The 23,477-nt window shown below is 42.1% G+C and overlaps 1 protein-coding gene across 1 annotated transcript; it reads left to right on the top strand.

Moving 5' to 3' along the window:
• The first annotated feature begins 304 nt into the window (after positions 1 to 304).
• Positions 305 to 22,831, top strand: LOC117395132 (ankyrin repeat domain-containing protein 35-like). The gene is made up of 17 exons (XM_059007503.1): positions 305 to 578; positions 2,036 to 2,166; positions 3,070 to 3,158; positions 3,652 to 3,716; positions 5,279 to 5,336; positions 6,700 to 6,770; positions 10,445 to 10,551; positions 11,114 to 11,289; positions 12,246 to 12,295; positions 13,516 to 13,875; positions 14,292 to 14,462; positions 16,088 to 16,351; positions 17,029 to 17,853; positions 18,417 to 19,223; positions 19,692 to 19,781; positions 20,887 to 20,952; positions 21,565 to 22,831. The coding sequence occupies exons 1-17, from the start codon at positions 540 to 542 to the stop codon at positions 21,634 to 21,636; spliced, it is 3,441 nt and encodes a 1,146-aa protein (XP_058863486.1). The 5' UTR covers positions 305 to 539; the 3' UTR covers positions 21,637 to 22,831.
• Positions 22,832 to 23,477: the final 646 nt, after the last annotated feature.

Raw genomic sequence — 23,477 nt, forward strand, 5'->3', positions numbered from 1 at the left:
TATGAATTGATTAATATCACTGTGGGAATGCATTGAGCATAATAGTGCAAGGGTTAAGCTAAGTTGCTGGACTGTATTGACATGTTCTGACAGAGTAACACAGCATAGTAAATGTATTGTTTTTAATTAATACAATGTGGGTTTGACTGTAAAGAGAGGAAGAGAGGGAGAGAGAAGGGGGGAGGTAGTGAACAGCTGTTAAGAATTTTACCTTCAGGATATTTGGGTTTTGAGTTACACGAATTCCACGCCCATACTTTAAAGCACACTCACACAAGTTTAAACAAACTAGAAACCACTGGATTCCATGTAAGAAGCATTCCTGTGCTCAGAGCAAGGGGAGTGAGGATTCACCTCCTCTGGGTCTTTAAGAAATGTGCAGCTTTGAGCTTTAGGTTTTCTCTTTAGTCCACTTCCGGTCTTAAACCAGCAACAACAACAGAAAAAAAACCCAAAAGAGACACGGTGCCTTCTAGCTGGAATGCAGAATCCATCTAGCTAAATTGTTTCTGTGCTGGAGTTCACCCGGGGAGACAGCCATGAAGAAATTATTTTCCTGTTCGTCATCTCCAGTTGCTGTAAGTACATTTATTTTGATAACATTACAACATGTTGTTGCTCAAGAAAGAAAGAAAGAAAGAAAGAAAGAAAGAAAGAAAGAAAGAAAGAAAGAAAGAAAGTTCAGTCTCCATATCTTAAGCCTGCCCTGGACTGGAGGGAGCCCCCTTTCTCTTAGGGGGTGAGGGAGGGAGCAGTTCAGTTTCCATGTCTCAAGCCTGCCCTGGACTGGAGGGAGCGCCCTTTCTCTTAGGGGGTGAGGGAGGGAGCAGTTCAGTCTCCATGTCTCAAGCCTGCCCTGGACTGGAGGGAGCACCCTTTCTCTTAGGGGGAGGAAGCAGTTCAGTCTCCATGCCTTAATTTAGCAGAAATTATTAAGAATGGCTTAAAAGTTTCTGCAAAGTGCTTAGTTCTCCTCAATTACCCAGCAAAACAAGCTCTGCTAATGTAATCCTTGTAATATCATCTAGAAGGATCATTAATTAGTTCCAATTACTTCAAACTAATTTCCGAGTGCATAGTTTAAGTAATTAGATGAATCAATTTGTAAATAAGTAAATAAAGTGAAGAGGGGGGGCATCCTCCAGGTAACCCAGGAAGTGCAACACTAACTGAAAGCAAGGCTTGCCAATAGAGATTTATTTAACCATGTGTAGTACCATAGCTCATGTTTATTTTGAAACTGCACATTTCAGACGTATAAAACGAACGTAGGTCACAGCCGCTACGATTAATGGAATTGTTTTGTTAGTTACAATCACTTTTAAAATGTAAGGACAGAAATATTAAGCGATTGTAAATGATGTCCCTTGAAGGGAGCCGACACACTTTCTTGTGTTTCCTGCTCTGGTGATTATGAGGTTATTTTGAAGCGTGCGCTGATGTGATGCTTGAGACCATTGCCATTGCACTGGAATTACTGTAGAGGGTTTACATTGCACTGGATCACATACAGCTTGCTTCAGGCATAGAGGTATTAGTGTTCTCTCATTGCTGAAAATCATCTGTAAGTGCATCTAGAAATGCAATATTCCCTTTGGAAACTGTTTCACTTTTAATGGAACTACCATAGAGCTTGTCTGTTGTCTTGTTGTTTTCCATGTGAATCCTGTGTTGACCTGCTTCAGTCTGCAGTATGTTGTTCAGCATTATGAGATGCGATCCCTTATACATGGTTACCACATTTCGCAATGTTCCCATGCAGTTCCCATGGTTATATTATGCATTTACCATAGTTGGCCATGTTTTTTTAATATGCCTTACCATACCTCTCTGGGTTTTACAGTGCTTACCTATGATGTATCATGCTTTCACTGTGCTTTATTACACTTTGCTATGCTTTTGCTTATGCTTTACCATGACTCTCTGTGCTTTACAATGCTTGCTTTATCATGCTTTCAGTGTGCGTTATCACACTCTGTGGTTAATCGCTGTATATGCTGTGATTGAGTGGTATTAACGTGGCCGTGGTTTCCAGGTGGAGCGCTGGGGGAGGGATGATCAGAAGCTGCTCTCCGCGGTCGATCGCAGGGATGTGGGGATGGTCTCGGCCGTCCTCTCCCGGAGAACCATCCGACCCACCAAGCTGGATGAGCAGGGACGCTCATCGTGAGTCAGCTTCATTGAAGCAAGCCTGACCCTGACCTTGACATGACCCTGACCCTGACCCTGACACTGACCCTGACCCTGACCCTAACCCTAACCCAACTCCTAACCCTAACCCACCCCCCTCCTCTCACCCTTCCTTTCTGTTATCAACCCTCCTTTCTCTCCTTTCACCCCCTCCTCTTCTGCCTCCTCATTCTCCTCACCCCCTCCTCCTGTCATCATCCCCCTCCTTTCTCTCCTCTCACCCCCTCTTCTCTCTCACCCCCTCATCTCGCCTCTCACCCTCTCTTCTCCCTCCCCTCTATCCTCACACCTTTCTCTCTCTCCTCTCACCCCCTCCTTTCTCTTCCCACCCCTCTCTCCACACTACCCTCCCCTCTCTCCTCACCCCTTCTCTCTCTCCTCACCCCCTCTCTCCTCACCCCCCTTTCCTCCCCCACCCTCTCTTCTCACCCCTTCTCCCTCCTCTCACCCCTTCTCTCTCTCTCCTCTCCCCCTCGTCTCTCCTTTTACCACCTACTCCTCTCTCCCCTCCCCTCCTCTCTCCTCTTACCCCCTCCCCTCTCCTTACCCTCTCCTCTCTCTCCTCACCCCCTCCTCTCCCTCCTCTCACACCTCCTCCATCCTCTCTGCCTCCTCTCTTCTCTCCCCTTCCTCTCTCTCACCCCCTCCTCTCTTTCCCCTCCCCTCCTCTCTCCTCTCCCCACCCTCTCTCCCCTCCGCTCTCCTTACCCTCTCCTCTCTCTCCTCACCCCCTCCTCTCTGCCTCCTCCCTCCTCACCCCTCCTCTCTCCTCACCCCTTCCTATGTATCCTCTCCCCCTACTCTGTATCCTCACCCCCCCTCTTTCCTCTCACCCCTCATCTCTCTCCTCTCACCGCTCCTTCCTCTCTCTGCTCTCAGGTTCCACCTAGCTGCATCGAAAGGTATTGCAGAGTGTTTGGACATGATGTTGGCACACGGGACGGACAGTCAGGCACGAGACACGGAAGGTGAGCTAGCACGGGTGTGGATTTGAGAATCGTCAATCTTTTAACATGGTTAAGGTTAAGGTAATGGTTATATCGTGCACAAAGATTAACACATTAAGTACATTGTAACTATGTATAATAACATTGTAATGATGCTTCAGTACGCATGTATTTACTAAGTAACTACTATGTAAACACACAGTCTTTAGAGACTCTTCATGGAAAGTGCTACCCATAGTGAACCCCTTAACATATTTTTCAGAAAAAATGTACAAGCTGAGTTTGATCATGTTCTACTTACGCTTTAAGGATTATTTTGGAGTAGGAACATTTGTAATTAGTTTTCCCTGTGGGTTACAGTTAACTGTAAAAAAAAAAACGCTGCTCTTCAGAATTACCAAAAAGTTATTCCAGGGATCCAGGAAGGAAAACCACAGCAGATTCTAATCCCGGCGTGGTTTTAATTGATCTAGACATGACTGAGGCTCATTCACCTGATTGATTGTGTTATTAGGCTGCAGTGCTCTGCATCTAGCTGCTAAACATGGTCAACCCGAATGTGTGAAGACACTGCTGCAGGTAAGTGCCTGGGTAGGTGAGTGATTGCAGAGGAATTGCATTAGTCTTATCTGGCCTGCACCTCCATACAGCTCTCAAATCAGTATTATATAGCTCTCAAATGTGCAGTATCGTATAGCTCTGAAATGTCCAGTATTTTCATTATTTAAGACATAATACCTAGTGCTGCACTTGGTTAAAGGTGTTGCACAGGCTGAAATTGTCCCCACCCGTTCAATGGCTTCTTTCTTATCAATAACCAGCTGTTTCCCCTCCTGACTGACTCTTTCAGCCAGTAACATGACCCAGAACACACTGCTGATGTGATCTAGGAAGTGCAAGTATAACATATTTCCTGTGAAAAAAGACAGAGAAAATTGAAACTTCCTTTAACCGAAAGCAGTAACAGATATCATGTTTTAAAATGAAAATATTGAAATTGCTATAACACATGTTTCATTCCAAACTGCACACTTGAAACCTATGGAGCTAATGGCTGTGCAAAACGGGTACTATTGATGGAATTATTTTGTCAGCTGCAATTACTGCAACCACAATTGAAATGATGGATTAACTACAGATCTTTATATGAAACCTGCTTTAATTAAAAAAAAAAAGGTCTTTGCTATGGATTCCACAGGGAGCATTGGCTCTGGTTCTAGGTTAGGGAGGCAAAACCAGCAGGGGCTCCTTATTGCACTACAGCGGCCCCTACTGACCAGGCTAGCTCAAAGCAGACACCTGCAGGGCTTGTCCTCCAGGGGGCGGTAGATCACATCCGCTGTGGAGCTCCTGGGTGTAAAGAGGCGATTTTTTCAGGGATCGGAGGACGCCCACTGACCTTCAGTTTTCCTGAGGAGTTGCTGCAGTGAAGGAGAGTCATTGGACTAAATTGGGGAGAAAAACTGGAGGGGAAATAATTGGGCTCTTCAAATAAATAAATAAATAAACAGTAAAAATCTTAAATTTGATTTTGTGCAAGTTTAATTGTTAAAAAAGCTTAGAGCACTTTTCAAGGTAGATTGTGGCACACTGGAATAGCAATGCAGGAGAATATGGACAAAGTATTATATTACCAATTAGAACCTCTTTAATTGCTCTGGAAACTAAATGAAAACAGAAGTCACTTCATTGAATACAGCTCCCAGGGATTTCTTTAAATAAGCCTGCCTCCAGCCAGAGCTATACCCCTGTGGAAGCATGACAGGCAGGGTTCAATCACTGATTCCGGAACTGCTCTGATTAGTTCTGGAATTAGAATCTCTTGAAATGTGGTGTGCCTGGAATTACTTCATCAGCACATGGTTTATTATGTAGCAGAGTAACAGCATTCTTCATCAGTGCTTTAAAACATTAGCCTCTGGCTTCTAACTTTTAATTCAGGGTACCTCTCAGCTCTGCAGCTCAGCTGCATCCTGGTATCACATGATCAGATTCCAGCGAGACCATTGGAGGGAGTTTGCATTACTCCTCTGGTACCAGGAAGCAGATGCTACTTTCTATAGTGTGCTCTTGGAATTATGCACATATACCAAATTATAGAAGCATGAAAAAGCATTTATTTCTGTTTTGTTCCTTTATAGCACAACATCCCAGCTGACTTAACGGACTGCCAGGGTTGGACTGCGCTGCACTATGCGGGTCAGTGCTCTGGTCTTATACTTTGCTGTACATTACTGTGGAATACTATATCATTTATTTAATTTATTTATTTATTGCATTTATATATAACGCTTTTTATAGAAATGTATCACAAAGCACTGTACAATATATAACAGAAAAAAGAACAAACCACAATACATTTGTATAGCATGTCACACATACAACTGCCACAATCAGACCATTTAAATAACAGATTTAAATAACAGTATACACATAATAATACTAAAGCAGCAATTTTAAAGTTACATTAAAGCCCACTAAAATAAGAAAGCCAATTTATAAAAGTGCGTTTTTAGTCTTGACTTGAAAACTGTAACGGTCCCAGCTTCCCTGACAATCGAAGGCAGAGCATTCCATAATTCAGGAGCTCTACAAGAAAAAGCCCTGCCTCCTCCCGTGTTGCTTTTGCTGACCCTAGGAATAACCAGCAGCCCCGCATCCTGTGATCTCAGAGTGCGGTTTGGAAGATACGGGGTCAGTAACTCCTGCAAATAACTAGGTGCTAATCCATTCAGGGCCTTGTAAGTTAACAGCAAAATCTTCAAATCAATTCTATACTGCACAGGGAGCCAGTGTAAAGAGGCCAGAACAGGGGTAATATTTTCACTTTTCCTGGTTTTAGTCAGAATTCTAGCAGCGGTATTCTGAACAAGCTGCAAGCGGGATACCACACGTTTTGGGACACCAGAAAAAAGTGCATTACAATAATCAATGCTTGATGAAACAAAGGCATGCATTAGTCTCTTTGCATCAGATACAGAAATAATTGGTCTAAGTTTTATTTCTCAAATGTTAAAAAGATACTTTAGTAACTTCCCTAATATGAGTCTCTAGACTATGCTATACTCTACATTACTATATTACTATACAATGCTATACTATGACATACTATATACTATACATTACCTTTCTATACTATTCTAAAACATAGTATACCCTATTGTATGCTGTGATATGCTATACTATGACACACACTAGGCAATGTTACACTATCATATACTATACTCTACATTGAGCTATGCAATGCTTTACTAAGACTATATTATACTGTGATATGTATACAGTGACATACACTACTCCATACTGCTATGCTATACTATACATTACATTGACATGCTTTACTCTTCTATATTCTACACTACGATGCTATACTTCACTATTCTAAACTCCACATTAGTTTGCTATGCTACACTATACTATGACTGTGCTGTGCTCTTATGCATGTCTGTCTATAGAAGTGATGTTCAGTTTGAATAGATTCTAAGGCAGACCTGCCCTGCTGTTTAGCAGGTGATGTGGACAGCTCCTGTGCAGTGGTTCAGTCAGTGTGCTTTCATTGCAGCTCTGGCAGGGTGTGCAGCATCTGTGGCCCTGCTTTGTGGTCAGGGAGCCCCCATCGACTCCACCAATCGGGTGAGTCTTACCTGCTTCCACAAGAGGCAGGGTCAACTGTACATATGAACTTATTATAAATCATGTTTTAATTAAACAAGAACGCAACATTGGTCCCTTCTAAAAGTATCCCATAGCAAAAGCATAGCAAAGTGTAATAAAGCACAATGAAATCATAGGCAAGCATTGAAAAGCCCACTGAGGTATGGTAAAGCATAAGTAATCAAAAACACAGAGAAGTATGGTAAAGATTGAACTGAATTGACAACAGAACTGGCAGAAGGCACGGGTGTCGTTGTCCATCCATCAACAGTCCAAAGCACCTTTGACCATCGTTCCACAGTCCAATTTCTGTGTTCTTGTGCATATTTTATCCTTTTAGTCTTGTTCCCCTTTCTTAACAGAGGTATTCTTACTGCAACACATCCTTCAAGTCCTGATTTCAAGAGTGATCTTCGTACTGTTGATTTGATGGACAATGACACCTGTGCCTTCTGCCAGTTCTGTTGTCAATTCAACACTTGTCTTCTTTCTATTCCTTAAGGATATTATCTTCAAGTGTCGCTCATCCTTGTTAGACAGCTTTTTGGGTCTTCCAGTCCTGGCTTTGTCAATTACAGATGATGTGCTTGTTGATTATGCTTCAGGCATCACACCTTGAAAATCGAATGATGCGAGCGATTTCACTCAATGTTTTTCCTTCTTTATGCAATTAAAGGTTGTTATAATAGTAGAAAACACTAGTGGAGGCTTTGAGTAAATTGTTGATGCTCATAGTGCATCAGAGTAGAAAAATGCAACATATCTAAGACTTTTGCACAGCAGTGTGTGTAAATATATATATAAACTGAAATTGAGTATCTAGACATCCATAATAACCATTAAGCACTCAACAGTGAAATGACAAAGTTTTGACGAGAAGTCTTTTTTAGTGTAAAAATTGAAAAATAATTTGGATTTATTAAGTTTCTTTTAGTATTTCTCACACAAACGCAAAGCAACTGAAAACCAGGTAAAGGCTAATTTAGAGAAAAATGAACCCTTGATATCAGAGGAACCCAGATCCACCTTCAAACACCAGAAAATAATGTCAAAATGTAAACGACGTGTGTTATTGTTCAGTATAGGGGTAGAAGGTGTGTGTGACGGGGGGGGGGGAGTCCTGCACATGAACCATAAATGTATTTTAGAACAGGGTACCCCTCCACCCCTGTGCAATTTATTATTTTGTATTATTATTATTATTATTATTATTATTATTATTATTATTATTATTATTATTATTATTTGTATATATAACGGTGAGAAGCCGTATGTTTTGTTATTGTTTTACAGCATGGATGGGAAGCCCCATCCACATTAAAAACCTTGTGCCGAAGGTGACCATCTCCCGAGTTAATTAATTGCTGCTAATTGGGAGATAGTCACCTGCATAAAAGCCCACAGCTCTCTGCAATCGGGATGGGTTGTTCGGAGAAGAGAGCGAGATTAAAAATTAAACTAAATATAGGCACAGTGAAGGCGATTGCCCAGCCTGACCTACATGTTTTTTTGTGTTCGAGATTTGTTTTATTTAAAACCTTTATTTTGCTCTGTGAGCAAGTGTTTTTGTTTGAATATTTTATTTATTTTTGTTCTTTAAAAATAAACAGTGCCGCAGCGCCTTTGAAACCGCAGTACTTTGTCTGTGTGTCTCTCTGGCCTGACGTCACCACTCAGCCATCCCTGTCACAGCATGTCATTTCAAATTTCAATTGCAATGTTAAAATCTTTGATGATTTAATACAAACGTTTGCATTTGAAAAAGATATGTGATTACCTAAAGCAAATAGTGCAACAAGCTCATTTAGACAGCGGTCTTTAGTTCAATCAGAGAAAAGGCCATTGAGGAAATTCGCCTATGCCCTTAGGAAGACCTTCTGCCGAATTGCATTACAGGCTACGCAATGATTCTGCTATACCAGCGCTGAGAGACAGCAGAGAGCTCAGCATCGTTTATAACAGTCCAAGGGTTATTGCGTTTCATACATTACAGCACAGGACTTCACTGCACCAAATGTCAACCCGCGAGACACGTCTCCAGCTCTGCGGCTTAAAAACAAATACAATTTAATAAAATAAAATGATTAAAAAAGAATGCTACATCTGAGATGGAAATGAAATCAAGGAAACAATCCAACTACTGCTGACAGAAATTCATGTCTCAGCAGAAGCACAGCAAAGTGTAGAAAGTACAGTGAAAACAGGGGAAAGCACAGGCAAGCTTTGTAAAGCCCAGAGAGGTAATGTAAAGCATATTAAACGTGGCAACCCGTGGTAAACGCACAGCATAACCGTGGGAAAGTTACAAAACGTCTGTGAGAATGTACTGCGGTAAACCTTTATAAGGGTGCAGTTCACTCTTCAGTATGTTGTTTAGCATCAGAGATATTAAAAGAGGATATTGTTTAAAGGGGATGTTGTTTATTATTATTTCTTAGCAGACGCCCTTATCCAGGGCGACTTACAATTGTTACAAGATATCACATTATTTTTACATACAATTACCCATTTATACAGTTGGGTTTTTACTGGAGCAATCTAGGTAAAGTACCTTGCTCAAGGGTACAGCAGCAGTGTCCCCCACCTGGGATTGAACCCATGACCCTCCGGTCAAGAGTCCAGAGCCCTAACCACTACTCCACACTGCTGCCCTATACATACATTATTTCATTTAGTTGTTATGTGAGGAAATGGGTGGTAGCCAGTTGACTCGCTTGACTACAGATCATTATAAAAGGTGTTCCGTTTTAAATAATTGAAAGTTATAAACAGACACTGAGGGGAACTATTTTTTTAAACTCAATTAAACATTAACCTTTTAACAGGAGGTTTGACTCAGACAGAATGTACAAATGACCTCTCAGTCACTGACATATAAAGAATTTCAGAAAATCATATATGCATAGCCTTTGTTTAAATTGTTCAAGGTGGCTCAGTTCAGTCTCCATGCCTCCATCCCGCCCTGCTCTGGAGGGAGCACCCTTTCTCTTAGGGGTTTGAACGCACGACCCTCCGGTCAAGAGTCTAGAGCCCTAACCACGACTCCACACTGCTGCCCACTGTTTAAAGGGGATATTGCTTAAAGGAGATATTGTTTAAAGATGTGCTCAAAAAAAATACATGCAGGAAAAGTAAGACCTTAAAATAGGCAACATTGCACAAGTGGATCTCCATAGGATTGAAGACACATGGCAAAATAAGAAAGTTTCAAAAGACAAGTTTCTGCTAATATACCCCAGTATGGTAGTTCCATTAGAGCTGAAACAACATCCATATGAAATATTTCATGTTTGTCACGTATAGACAACATTTTCATGTAAGTGACAAAAGTCCAGCAATTTAAAAAGTCAAATGATTTAGAACGATAACATTACATTATGAATATGCATTTAGGCATTCTCTTTTGTATAGAATATTCTGAATGTTCTTCATTAAGTTGCATAGACCTGATACCAGGAGCTGCTCTTCAATTCCAGTTAGCTGACATACACATGTGTAATACAGGCTAGATCGGCCATTCTTGTGCGCTGCTGGCAATACAGATCTGCATGTCTGCCTGTCCTTCTGTCTGTCTTTGTGACAGCTCAGTTCCAATTGCTTGTGAGTTTACCAGCACCCTCTGTCTGTCTGTCTGTCTGTCTGTCTGTCTGCAGGCTGGACAGACTGCGCTGATGATAGCTGCTCGGGAGAGACAGGGGGTGGTCTGTGCAGAACTAGCCAGGAGGGGGGCTGACGTCAACACCACGGACCACCAGGGAAAGTAAGGGAGGGGATACAACGTGTGGGCGGGTTTGACCTGTTTTGCACTTCCATTGGCTACACAGGCCCCAAATGTGCAGTTTTGAAAGAAACACATGTTACAGCAAACCTGTTGAAGATACACTTAACCACAAGAGGCAGGGTCAACTGTACATATTAACTTATTGTAAATCATGTTGTAATTAAAAAAACAAAAAACAGCATTGGTCCCTTCTAAAAGTATCCCATAGTAAAAGCATATCAAAGTGTAATAAAACACATTGAAGGCATGGTAAAGCACACAGAGGTATGGTAAAGTGCATTTAAAAACAAAAAAAGGCAAACCATAGTAAACTATGGACAATGCAGAGTATAACCATGGGGAAAGTATTATAAGGGGTAGTCTACCTAGCACGTCACTTATAGGTAAAAAAAGGTGAAATATTATGAAGTCTGAAGCATGGCTGAGACTGTTGTCTGTTCATTTTTAATGATGTGAATTTGTATGTACACTGGGACCGTCGTTGATGTGCTTATGTGAAGTGAGTTTCTCGTTCTGATGTCTGTGGTGGCGCCCCCTGCAGGTCGGCTCTGATGGTGGCATCGCAGCGAGGCTGTGTGGAGGCCGTGCGCGCTTTGCTGGCGTTCGGAGCCGACGTGAGGATAGTGGACAGCCTGGGGGAGGATGCTGTCCACTACGCAACACAGTCAGGGAGTGAGGAGGTAGTGACCATGCTGAAGAACGCACAGAAGAACACAGGTAATGACCAGCACAGGCTCACGCTTTATTAACAGCACAGAAATTTCAAGTTCAAAAAAAATACGCCTCATTTTTTGAAGCTGTGAAAAATCTTTAAACGTAAATTAAAATTATACTTGGATTTCTATTTGAAACGGCAGAAATCTTTATTAGACAAGTTGCACCCTTTCTTTCTTGGTTTTGTCAACCAGCCAAGACAACACGTGGTGTGTAGGAATGTCAAACTGCTTCAGAGCTCCGTGCATTTAATGATAGACTGGAACCATAAATATTTATTTTATATGGATTACAGACTAAAATATATTTTAAATATATCCCATATATTTTAAATATACAAAAAAGGGACCAATTTCTATATATGAAAAATATAAGGATCATACTTTTCTACCATATATTAAAAATATATGTTTTTTCCATAAGGGGTGTTACACAGCCAGTCTTGAGAGGTCTCAAATGTGGAGTTTTGAAAGAAACACATGTTATAGGAAACCTTTATTTTCTAACATGATATCTGGTACTACACTTGTTTAAGGAATCATTTTGCAAGCCATGCTTTCAATTTGTACCCTTCACTGGCTTCTTTCCTGCCATTAACCAATCAGCTGCTTCCCCTATTGACTGACATGCTTTCATCCAGTAACATGACCCAGAAGGTGAAATGACCCAGACAATCCAAGAAAAGGAAGCATAGAAACTGAGAGATTCCTTTTAACCTAAAGTAGAACCAGCTGTTTTAAAATGAGAATACATGTAAGCTAAAGACTATCCTTAGCATCACAATCTGATAAGCAGTTCTTTAGATATATCTAAGCAAGTCTGTGTGCCTACAGCTGAAACTATCTTTCTGGGAATGTAAACAAACTGGACATTGATCAAAGCGGCACAGGTGCCTCATCCGACTGCTGCTGCAGTCACATTCCCTATTCCACTCTCAAGCACATCTTTTCTTTTTTTAGGATCGGAGATGCTTCATTCTGATGGTAACGAGAGCGGCCAGCCATTCGAGGTACGGAGGTTTGAGGAAAAAAAGGGGTACCGGTTTCATAAATCTTTTTTTAACCACAGGGACTGCTTCTGAAAAGACTCCTGATAAAAGATGAATTTCTGAAATGAGGTGGTTTTTATTTTATATGAATTTATGGATCAGTATGGTAAAAAGACCCATATTACACAACAAATCAGTCCTATTGATATACTTTCCCATGATACTAACACCTCACATGCTAATCTAGGTCTTAAATAGCACTCATCTAACTTTCATTAAACTTTCTTATGCTACACTGTTCTGTACATGCTGTTGATGTGCATCACAATCATCAGCTTCACTCTGATAGCTCTGACTTTGAATTTACAGCTGTGGCAATGAGGGATGGATGTTACTGACATAAGGTGACCATATGGGACAGTTCAGGCTTTGCAACTCTCAACCCAATGCATTCTGGTACGTTTTACCTGTCAACACAGTGCATTCTGGTACGTTTTACCTGTCAACACAGTGCATTCTGGTATGTTTTACCTGTCAACACAGTGCATTCTGGTATGTTTTACCTGTCAACACAGTGCATTCTGGTACGTTTTACCTATCAACCCAATGCATTCTGGTACGTTTTACCTGTCAACACAATGCATTCTGGTACGTTTTACCTATCAACCCAATGCATTCTGGTACGTTTTACCTGTCAACACAATGCATTCTGGTACGTTTTACCTATCAACCCAATGCATTCTGGTACGTTTTACCTGTCAACACAGTGCATTCTGGTACGTTTTACCTGTCAACACAGTGCATTCTGGTACGTTTTACCTGTCAACACAGTGCATTCTGGTACGTTTTACCTGTCAACACAGTGCATTCTGGTATGTTTTACCTGTCAACACAGTGCATTCTGGTACGTTTTACCTGTCAACCCAATGCATTCTGGTACATTTTACCTGTCAATCGAATGCATTCTGGTATGTTTTACCTGTCTGAGAGAAGCCTAAGAGAAGCAGGACTTTGCTTACCAGAATGCATTGTGTTGGGAGTTGAAAAGCCTGAACTGTCCCAAACTGTCCCGCTGAACACAGAGCCAGATGGTCACCTTATACTTAAATCAATTTAAATAAAATGTACATAACTATCAAACACTTAATAGTGCTAAATTTAGACATACTTAAAGAAAAAGATGAACCTTTAGACTAGACTCTCTCTCAATGTGTAGTCAATTAACAAATATGCCATTTCAGGCTGCTGTGAGCCCCGAGCCAGCTCACTGGGAGAGCGAGAGGAGAGAGAGATATGAGACGGAGCAGAGAGAGATTGAGAGGTTACACGGGGAGCTGAACTTGAAGATCCAGGAGTCTGAGAGCCTGAAGAGGGAGACAGAGGCACTGCGAGGCAGGCTGAAGAAACAAACCAAGGCCTTGAGACTCCTGTTCGACACAGAGGGGGAGACGGAGGGGGTAGAGGGAGAGGGGGGAGACGGGCCTCTGCTGGACAGGTTAGCCAGCCTTCTGAGAGAGAAACGAGCCAGGGAGGATGGCTGGAGGTTGGACCAGAGGAATGGGAAGATGGAGGCTGAAGGGAAGATGAAAAAGGAGCGAGCGGTAATTGTTTTTAAAATAAATGCAGCTGATTATTTTCTCCCTAATTTAGAATGTCCAGTTACACTCCTTCACGCAGCAACTGCCCACAAGAAGTGAAGGTCAGGGGGCTATCCCCAAGCAAATCACCTCTTTGCACGCTCCGCAGCGGATGTGAGTCGTACAGTCAGGAGAGCGCAGGTTCCTGGCTGTGCCAAGTTCTTTGCTGGGGATTCCACAGGGAGCATTGGCTCCAGGTTAGATTGTGGGGATCTGCTGCCGTGAGAAATATTGCTATGAACCATGCTGAACTTAAACTTTTTAAAATAGGTTTCATTGTTAAAAAACAGAAACAAGGTGTGGAAAGCATGAATGATACGGAGAGGATGAATTCATCATACCCTGTTTATTCTACCTGTGTGTGTGTGTTTGCGCTCTAGAGTGTGGAAGTGGATGCCCTGAGACTGGACGGAGCTCTGGAGGCGAAGGAGAGCGCAGAAAGGAGGGTCTCTGAGATCGAGGGACACCTGGACAACATGAGAGCCATCCTGTCCCAGTACGAGACACGCAAGAGAGTGCAGAGCTGCGTGATAGAGGACCTGGAGACGCAGGTAGGGACTGGCTCTTCACTGGGGAATCAGGAGGGAGTGTCGCATTGGCTCTGGAGCTCCCGTGGGTTAGGGAGGTAAAACCACCAGAGTGATCCCTGCTGGCCAGGCGCTCAGTAAGCTCAGAGCGGACACCTGCAGGGCTGGTCCTCCAGAGGCTGGTAGCTCACTGAGATCCATCTCAAGTTCCTGGGTGTAGAAGAGGAAGCTGGCTGGTCGTGGGATCGGAGGACGCCCGCTGAACCTTCAGTTCTCTCGAGCTGTGTGGGAAATCGCTGCGGTGAGGGGAACAAATAATTGGACATTGGGAAGAAATTTGGGGGTAAAATAAATGGGCACTCACAATTAATGTCTGATGCTCTAACTGTATAGTAAAGCTATTTGTGCAGTAAGAAATGCTAAAAAAAATTCCCTGGCAAAAACACTTGGACTAGAAGTCTTTCTTTGAAGACAGTGAAAAACCTCTAGTTGGAATGTTTGTCATTACAGTGTGGAGTAGTGGTTAGGGCTCCAGACTCTTGAGCGGAGGGTTGTGGGTTCAATCCCCAGTGGGGGACACTGCTGTTGTACCCTTGAGCAAGGTACTTTACCTAGATTGCTCCAGTAAAAACCCAACTGTATAAATGGGTAATTGTATGTAAAAATAATGTGATATCTTGTAACAATTGTAAGTCGCCCTGGATAAGGGCGTCTGCTAAGAAATAAATAATAATAATTACGTTTCTTTTAGTTTTTTCTAAACTTAGCACAGTTGAGGTTTAATTTTTTTTTTGCTTAGAATTTTTGAAAACTGTATGCTCATATTCTATGATGTTATTTACATATTGTGTCCAGTTCTGGTCACCTCGCTACAAAAAAGATATTGCTGCTCTGAGTGCAAAAAAGAGCAACCAGAATTATCCCGGGTTTAAAAGGCAAGTCATATGCAGACAGGCTAAAAGAATTAATCTATTCATTCTTGAACAAAGAAGATTATGTGGCGATCTGATTCATTGTAATGTTGTTGAAGCTGACACCCTGGGATCCTTCAAGAAGCTGCTTGATGAGATTCTGGGATCAATAAGCTACTAACAACCAAACGAGCAAGATGGGCCGAATGGCCTCCTCTCGTTTGTAAACGTTCTTATGTTCTTATGTTCTTAATCATTCAAAATTCTAAAAGGTATTGACAATGTCGACCCAAGGGACTTTTTCGACCTGAAAAAAGAATCAAGGACCAGGGGTCACAAATGGAGATTAGATAAAGGGGCATTCAGAACAGAATATAGGAGGGACTTTTTTACTCCGAGAATTGTGGGAGTCTGGAACCAACTCCCCAGTTGTTGTTTTCTATATAACATGTGTTTCTGTCAAAACTGCACATTTGAGACCTATGTAGTGAATGGAAGTGCATGACCTGTAAGAGGTCTGGAATTGGTGTGTTAGCTACGATCACTTTAAGCAAAATAACTAAGAAATGTACTCCTGGAAAATCACTTTCTTTAGTCGCAATGTTAACAAATGAAAGCCAAACTAACAAACATTCAAAATAAAAAAGCGAATTAAACTTTTAACAACTCTCATTTAAAGAAAATGTGTCGTACAACCGTTTCTGACATGTTGTGTTGTTTGCCATGCGTTGCTTGCAGGTCTCTGAGTTGGCTGCGGAGAATGAAACTCTGAGGTCCAGGCTTCAGGAACTGCAGCAGAACCTGCAGGCCGAGAGGCTGAAGACTCAAGACAGTGTGTCCTGGCAGGACTTCAGTGAGGGCAGGCAGGCACTAGGGGGCAGCATTGCAGAGCTGAGACACTTACTCTGTGACGTGAGGCTGGGATACACAGATGCCTGGAGGATGAGAGAGGCCAGGCTAAGAGAGATGAAGGACAGGCAAGCAGAGCTGGACATGTTAAGGGTGAGGATTGGAGCCAAAGTTAGGAGCTTGAAACTCTAGTCCTGAGTTTCAGAACAATTGCCTTTATGATCAGGAGCCAGGAGTTTGATGTTCAATAAACTTCACCCCCTATAGCTGCACGAACAACTTCTATTAGAAACCTGACAGATTCATGTCTGATGAGAAGCAAAGTTAGTTCAGGTTTACCAGGGGCCTGATTGTTCAAACTCCTGGCACCTCGTCATTTCAATAATATCCCTGAACAAGGGGAGTTCTGAAACCCAGGACTGGGTGCTGAAGGGCTAGTATGTTTCTACTTTTCAAATGTAATTATTTTAATCATTCAGGGTTGTTACAATACTGAGTTCATTTTTCTTTCAATTTGCCTTTACCTGGCTTTGAGCTGCTTTGAGCCTGTCTGGAGACAATGTGACCTTTCGACAAGCCCTAGACAGAGAATAAAGGACTCCCCTTTGGAGTAACATATTTATTTGCTACTGTAGTTCTTTATTGAAACATCATGAAGCATGTTGACGGTGCACTGGCTTGCAGGGGCTTTGCTTCTGACCAGCAGCATCCAGGTAGTTTATTATTTTATGATCCCCTGGCAGATACAGGTAGCAAGCTTATTTATAAATCTAGTAAGTTTCTGATTAGTACAGTATCATTACATTTTTTCAAATTTTCCATATCTAAAGGCAAGGCTGGAGACACACTTTGTGCCAATGGAGGACCACAGGCGGTGCAAAGCATCCTGGGAAGGTAGCGTGAAAGAGTTGGAGAAGATGGTTCTGAAGCTGAAAGCTGAAAACCAAGAGCTACGGAGCGAGGACAACCTCAGAGAGGAGGGGGGCAGGAGGCAATGTGTGGGGTTACAACGTCACCCAGGAAACCCAGGGACCCTAAAAAGCCGCCCGGTTTCCTGCAGGGAGTTGGACGAACCGAAGACTGTGGGCACAACACGAGCCTGGCAGTCCGAGGGACTGTTATTGTCAGAAAAACAAAATGGAACCCATAGCTCTCTGACTAAGAGCGAAGACCACCTGCAGCAACTGTGTAAGGTTGACAAAGCAACATGCACAAACACACAGTATAGTCCCTTGAACATTAAGGAAAAGGATTTTCTTCAAGGGGTCTCAGTTTTTCCAAGACTTTCTGGATATTTCAAAGGAGATGATTTTTTAAACAAAGATGAACTTGAGGATGCCGTCACACGGAAACGAATGGGGAAGGTGTTCCATCAACTGTCCCCGGGTGGTCTGGATTTTCCTGGAGATGGAAAGAAAGCCGACTGGAGAACATGGAACTGTGGGGAAGCTGCTGTTGAGAAGTCTGGGAGACAGGAGTTCCTAACCCAAGGAGTGTTTGGAAAGACCAATCTGGAGAGGGATGAAGAGAAGGGCATGCCAGATTCTTCTAGTTTGTTGAAGGACCGTTCGGAAAGGGAGGCAGATTTCTCCAAAATCCAGGGCCTGATGGTTGATATCACACATCTGGAAGAAGACCTGGCTTTAGAACAGCAGGTATCGTAGAACTAGGCTTTGCAGATTCAAGTAGTAAATTAGCTTAATGTTATCAGACACTCCGATTTCCCAAGTAATCGCCTTTAAAATGTTTCAAGTCAACAGGTATTAATTAAAACAAATAAACCTGTCAAGTGGTTCTTACGGCAGTTACTCAAATACTGTGCTTTAAAAAAAGCTTGTGTTAGGTTATGGAGCTGCTTTTCAGTGCCTGCCATTGATCATGTAGGCTGGATCAGCCAAAGTGTCTTTATATTAGGAAGTGCCAGCGCCATCTAGTGCACAGCACTCTATTGACAAAAATCAAAAGGAAACCTGATCCAAAGTGGCAGAACACTAGATGGCGCTGTCTCTTACTTCCATAACAAAGTCTGCCTATGTTAGATATGTCTGTGGCAGCCAACTAGAACTGAAGATCAGCTCCTGAGATCAGGTCAAAGCACCTTGACACAAACTTAAATTATTTTTTATTCTATTCTGTACATACTGGTAAGATACGCCGTGGTCATCAATTTTTATGTCCTATTGATGTTTGTTACTGACATGCCTGTTTTGTGTTGTAGGTTTCAAGAAAGCTACAAGCCAAACTTACAGCTCAGGAGAATGAGATCAGAGGACTGAGGGACAGCTTCCCTCCCAATATCCTGAGAGAGGGAAATGGAGGGTCTGGAAAAGGCTTTGATTGCGACGCTATTGAGGAGCTCTGCTGGAATATCGGGAGCCTGGTAAAGATGTACCATGAGGCCAGACTCCAACTACAAGCTATTACTTCAGCAGAAAAACAACAGGGACTAGCAAACAAGCAGGCGTCAGAAATCAGTGGCTTGAAAACCGAGCTTTCCAAGGCGAAGCAAAAAGCTGTAGACCTCAAAAAGAAACTTGACGACCAAATTAAGGAGTCTGTCAACAAACAGGAGCATTTCAGGGTCGTAACCGCCCTGGAAACGGAGGTTAAAGGTCTAAGGTCAGAGGTAGAGAAGATGGAGACCCATTTGGGCGAGAGAAAGGCCGAGGCAAGTCGTCTGCAGGCTGAAGTTGATCGGGCCTTCCAGGAGATGAGGAGCCTGGAGCTACAGGAGAAGCACAGGCAGGAGGAAGTGAAGGGTTCTCTGGAGAAAGACCAAGCCCTGGGGCAAGATTTGAGGCTGGTTTCTTCAAAGTGTGAAGATTTGCGTCAGGAGACGGCTCACTGGAAGCAACAGGTGGTGGAAGAGAGAGAGAGGAGAAGGGAGATGAGTGGGAGGGTATTGGCTTTGGAGAGGATGGTGTGCGAGAAGGAGAGGGAAGCTCAGAAATTGGCGCAGACGGTGCTCATGCTCAAAACCAGAGGAGAGGAGTTGACTCAAGCTTGTGAAAACAAGGACAGGAAGGTATATGGGATTTAAAACTTGAGAAATACGTTTTTCTTAATGCGATCATTTTCAATGGTTTCTTTGCTTCTGACAAGTAGCTACCCAAATGCAGCCAGAGATATCCATACTGAGGAAAATCAAATGAAACGGGTGTCAGTCATACCTGATGCTTTCCTATTGCTGACTTTGGATATCTCCGCCCCACTCAATCACAGCTCAGCGGGTCAGGAACGACTCGTGAAGTGAAAGTGGTGAAGCCTGATGTATACTAAACAGATTTCATGGTGTTCCAATGGAGAACTCTAAGATGAATGATTTATTAAGATCTTTTTGTTAGCCCTTGAAAACCAAATGTTGAAAAGACGCCTAGCTATTGGCACCCTGCCTTGATAATCCAAATTATGTAACTCTACTGCTGTTCATATGAACACACGTGTGAAATCCAATACTTACACAATATAAGAGCCCTTTTCTTTTTTCTCTGAGATTGTGGAGCTCCAGACAGAAGAGGAGAGGTTGTCTGCACAGAGGGCCTGTCTTCACAATGAGATTGGGAGTCTACGAGAGCAGTTAAAGGTGAGCTTCAATACGCCACAGTAGGGCTGTGCGGATACTCAGATTTTCCAAGTAATTCCCTTTAACGTGTTTTATGTCTGCAGTTATTAATTAAAACAGAAAGCTATCTGTTAAAATCGTGGTAAATCTGAACTCATACCATCGTTTTAAATCTACACATTATTAAAAAAGATTGTAGCTAACAAAATAATTCCTAAAAATGTATAAATTATTGATTATAAAGGTCTCAAATGTGCAGTTTTAAAAGAAAACATTGTAGTGTTCAGGTGTCTGCTCCGGAGTCCAGCTCCATATGTTGCATGTAGCTGTACGGAGGTATAACTCTCCTACTCTACCCACAGGGGTGATTCTGCACACTGATACCGAACCAGCAGCATGTCTGCATTTGTACTTGTACTGTACTCCCAGTAAACTTGTATACAGTTCAACCTAGCATGGTGTCCTGTCTCATTCTCTGTACGTACACAGCAACACACCACAAACATGTATGTTACTTTTAAAACATCTGGCACTACAGTAGGTTAAAGAAATCTCTGTTTGCAAGTGTAGCAGGGCGAAGGCTGGGCAAGAACCAGCGACCCCGCCCGCCGCAAACGAGCGTCTTAACCACAATGCAAAAGAGCCAGGCTTGTCTACATTTGTGCTTTTACTTCACCTCACCAGCAGGGGGCATAATCCGTAACAGCAGTGCAGCACACAACACTGCCCGCTACACAAGACATCCTTTCAGATGGTCTTGCACTTCCCAGGTCACCTGGAGCGTGAAACTGGCCCCACCCCCTTCAGGGCGTTCATTCCTGTCAGTAACCAACCAGACGCTTTCTTAAATGACTGACATGCTTTGCAGCCAGTAACATGAGCCAGAAGACACTGCTGTGAAATAAGGCAAGCAAACTGAGAACTTTATTTAACCTAAAGTATTACCAGATATCATTTAATAAAAATAGATGCATGCTATAACATGTGTGTTCTTTCCCAACATTTGAGACCTACGGCGCTAATGGAAGTGCAAAGCAGGTTCATGGAATTATTTTGGCAGCTACACTTTAAAGAGGTTGTCTGAAGACAGAAGCCACCACTGATCAAAGTTTTCTTTATTTTACAGACTGCGAGGAAGCGTCACCAAGATATCGTATCAGTTTATAGAACTCACCTGCTGAGCGCCGCACAGGTAATTCAGACAGAAAGGAGGCCATTCAGCCCATCTTGCTCGTTTGGTTGTTAGTAGCTTATTGATCCCAGAATCTCATCAAGCAGCTTCTTGAAGGATCCCAGGGTGTCAGCTTCAACAACATTACTGGGGAGTTGGTTCCAGACCCTCACAATTCTCTGCGTAAAAAAGTGCCTCCTATTTTCTGTTCTGAATGCCCCTTTATCTAATCTCCATTTGTGACCCCAGGTCCTTGTTTCTTTTTTCAGGTCAAAAAAGTGCCCTGGGTCAACATTGTCTATACCTTTTAGGATTTTGAATGTTTGAATCAGATCACCGCGTAGTCTTCTTTGTTCAAGACTGAATTGATTTAATTCTTTGAGTCTGTCTGCATACGACATGCCTTTTAAACCCGGAAGAATTCTGGTCTCTCTTCCTTTTTATCCTTTTTGTAGCGAGGTGACCAGAACTGAACACAATATTCTAGATGAGGTCTTACTAATGCATTGTAAAGTTTTAACATTACTTCCCTTGATTTAAATTCAACACTTTTCACTATATAGACCCTGTCCCTTGCATTTACTGAAATTCATACACTATGTCCTGAAGTCACCTACATTTTTGCTCCCTCAGGGTGTAATGGATGAGGAAGTTCATCTGATGCTGCTGAAAATCAACAACATTCAGCGGGAGGCTGTCTCCTGACTAGCTGGGGATTAGGCCTTACTTCCGTCAACAAGGCCTCAAAATGAAACTTTGTTCCACAGACTGAAAGAAAAAGAAACATTACGACCTGACATCTTGTTTTTATCAGTTTAATGCCAATTTATCAAATACATATTTCTCAGGAGCAGCATAAAACTGTTTCAAAACACCACAGTTTGTTTTCGTTCTTTTTAAGTGTATTATCGTATCTGATTTAAAGAGCTGTGTTGAATCACTCTGGTATTGCTAATTCCAGTAAATCTCATGTAATATCTGTTACCATCTCTTCGTAGGTCTCACATCTTCCTGTATGAAAGAGGCACACGTCATGTTAAACTTATATTTGACTTCTAATGCTATTTTTTCATGGCGTTTGTAAACTATACAACTGGTGAACATCTGTTCTAGGGTTCAGGTTTTTTTTACAGCCCCCTTTACCTTTTTCTGGTGCTTGAAACTTAATCCAAAATGGCAAACCACCAGATGGCGCTGGCTCTTAATTCTATAAAGACTCGGTGAACTAGCCTGGTTATTACACATATCTACAGCAGCAAACAGGACCCAGGAACAGCTCCTGAACTCAGATGAACGCGCATTGACACTGGCTGCAGTATCTGAGTAATTTTAATAAGCAGAATGATTGCAGGCATCATAAAGGGTAAGGCGCCAGTATGAAAACAATTACAAAAATTCAATTTAAAAGAAAGAAAATGAAAAGCTATTTTTTCTTTATTATAATATATTTATATAGCGCCTTTCACAGTGGACCAACATCACAAAGCGCTTTACACAGTTATGCTGTGAACTGTGCATTATATGCAGAATCACTTCCAATAGGACATTGATTTAACATCTCATCCGCAGGATGGAGCACAAGGAGGTTAAATGACTTGCTCAGGGTCACACAGTGAGTCAGTCAGTGGTGGAGGTGGGATTTGAACCGGTGACCTCCTGGTTATAACCCCTGGACTTTAACCACTGGACCACACAGCCTCCTAAGCTTTCAGAATATTGGGAAGTGTTTTTTTTTTTTTTTTTTTTTTTAAATAAATGTTGAAAATGATAAATCCAGTTTCAGGATCACAAAAATAATGGTCTTCGTCACTTATTTAGTGCCGTGCTCGACTTGGCAGGCCAAGCATGTTTTTTTTTTGTTTGTTTGTTTTTTTACTGGCTCAAAACAGCATTATCTGTGATATTATCTCTATAAAACAATAAAATATATATATATATATATATATATATATATATGTTTTTCCAAACTCAGTTTAATTGGTTCCTTATTACTTGTGGGGCGGGTTCAGAACAACAAAGAAAGTCATTTGTTTATTTTATTTTATTTTGGTATTAATTTCCTAAAAAAATAATAATAATAACAACAAATGAAATATTGGAAGCAGCGTTTTGGGTTTCCTTGTTACCGTACGAATTCTCCTGTCAGTAACAACCCCCAAAACAGGGCAGTTAACATCACACCTGAAGAAAGAGAACGGTTTATATTGCATTTGAAGGTAAATGGGTAGCGATATGAACCCTTTGCTGCCCAGTGTACAGTATATTTGACATTGAGGGAGGCATTAAACAGCTAGGTGAACATGCCCAGTTTGGTGCAGCAGCGAAATCAACTGCCTTAGTACCAGTAAAACCTGTACAGGTAGTAATATCTTCCTTAATCGAACTTGGATTTTACAATAAACAATTTATATAATAAAATATGGATATTGCCTGTTGTGGATAGGTCTCACACATCGTCATATCAAATTGAGAAAAAGGGTCCCAAAAGCCAGCACCTGGGCAGTGTAAACAAACTGGACTGTCAACAAAGCTGTCACTCTGCACTG

Source organism: Acipenser ruthenus, chromosome 35, assembly GCF_902713425.1.
Source record: "Acipenser ruthenus chromosome 35, fAciRut3.2 maternal haplotype, whole genome shotgun sequence".
NCBI lineage: Eukaryota > Metazoa > Chordata > Actinopteri > Acipenseriformes > Acipenseridae > Acipenser > Acipenser ruthenus.

Bases quoted from the DNA above. Each gene is read 5' to 3' on its own strand.
- LOC117395132 (XM_059007503.1), top strand. From the start codon at position 540: ATGAAGAAATTATTTTCCTGTTCGTCATCTCCAGTTGCT. The intron at 13,876-14,291 runs GTAATTGTTTTT...TTTGCGCTCTAG, and splicing joins AGATGAAAAAGGAGCGAGCG to AGTGTGGAAGTGGATGCCCT. The intron at 19,782-20,886 runs GTGAGCTTCAAT...TTTATTTTACAG, and splicing joins GTCTACGAGAGCAGTTAAAG to ACTGCGAGGAAGCGTCACCA.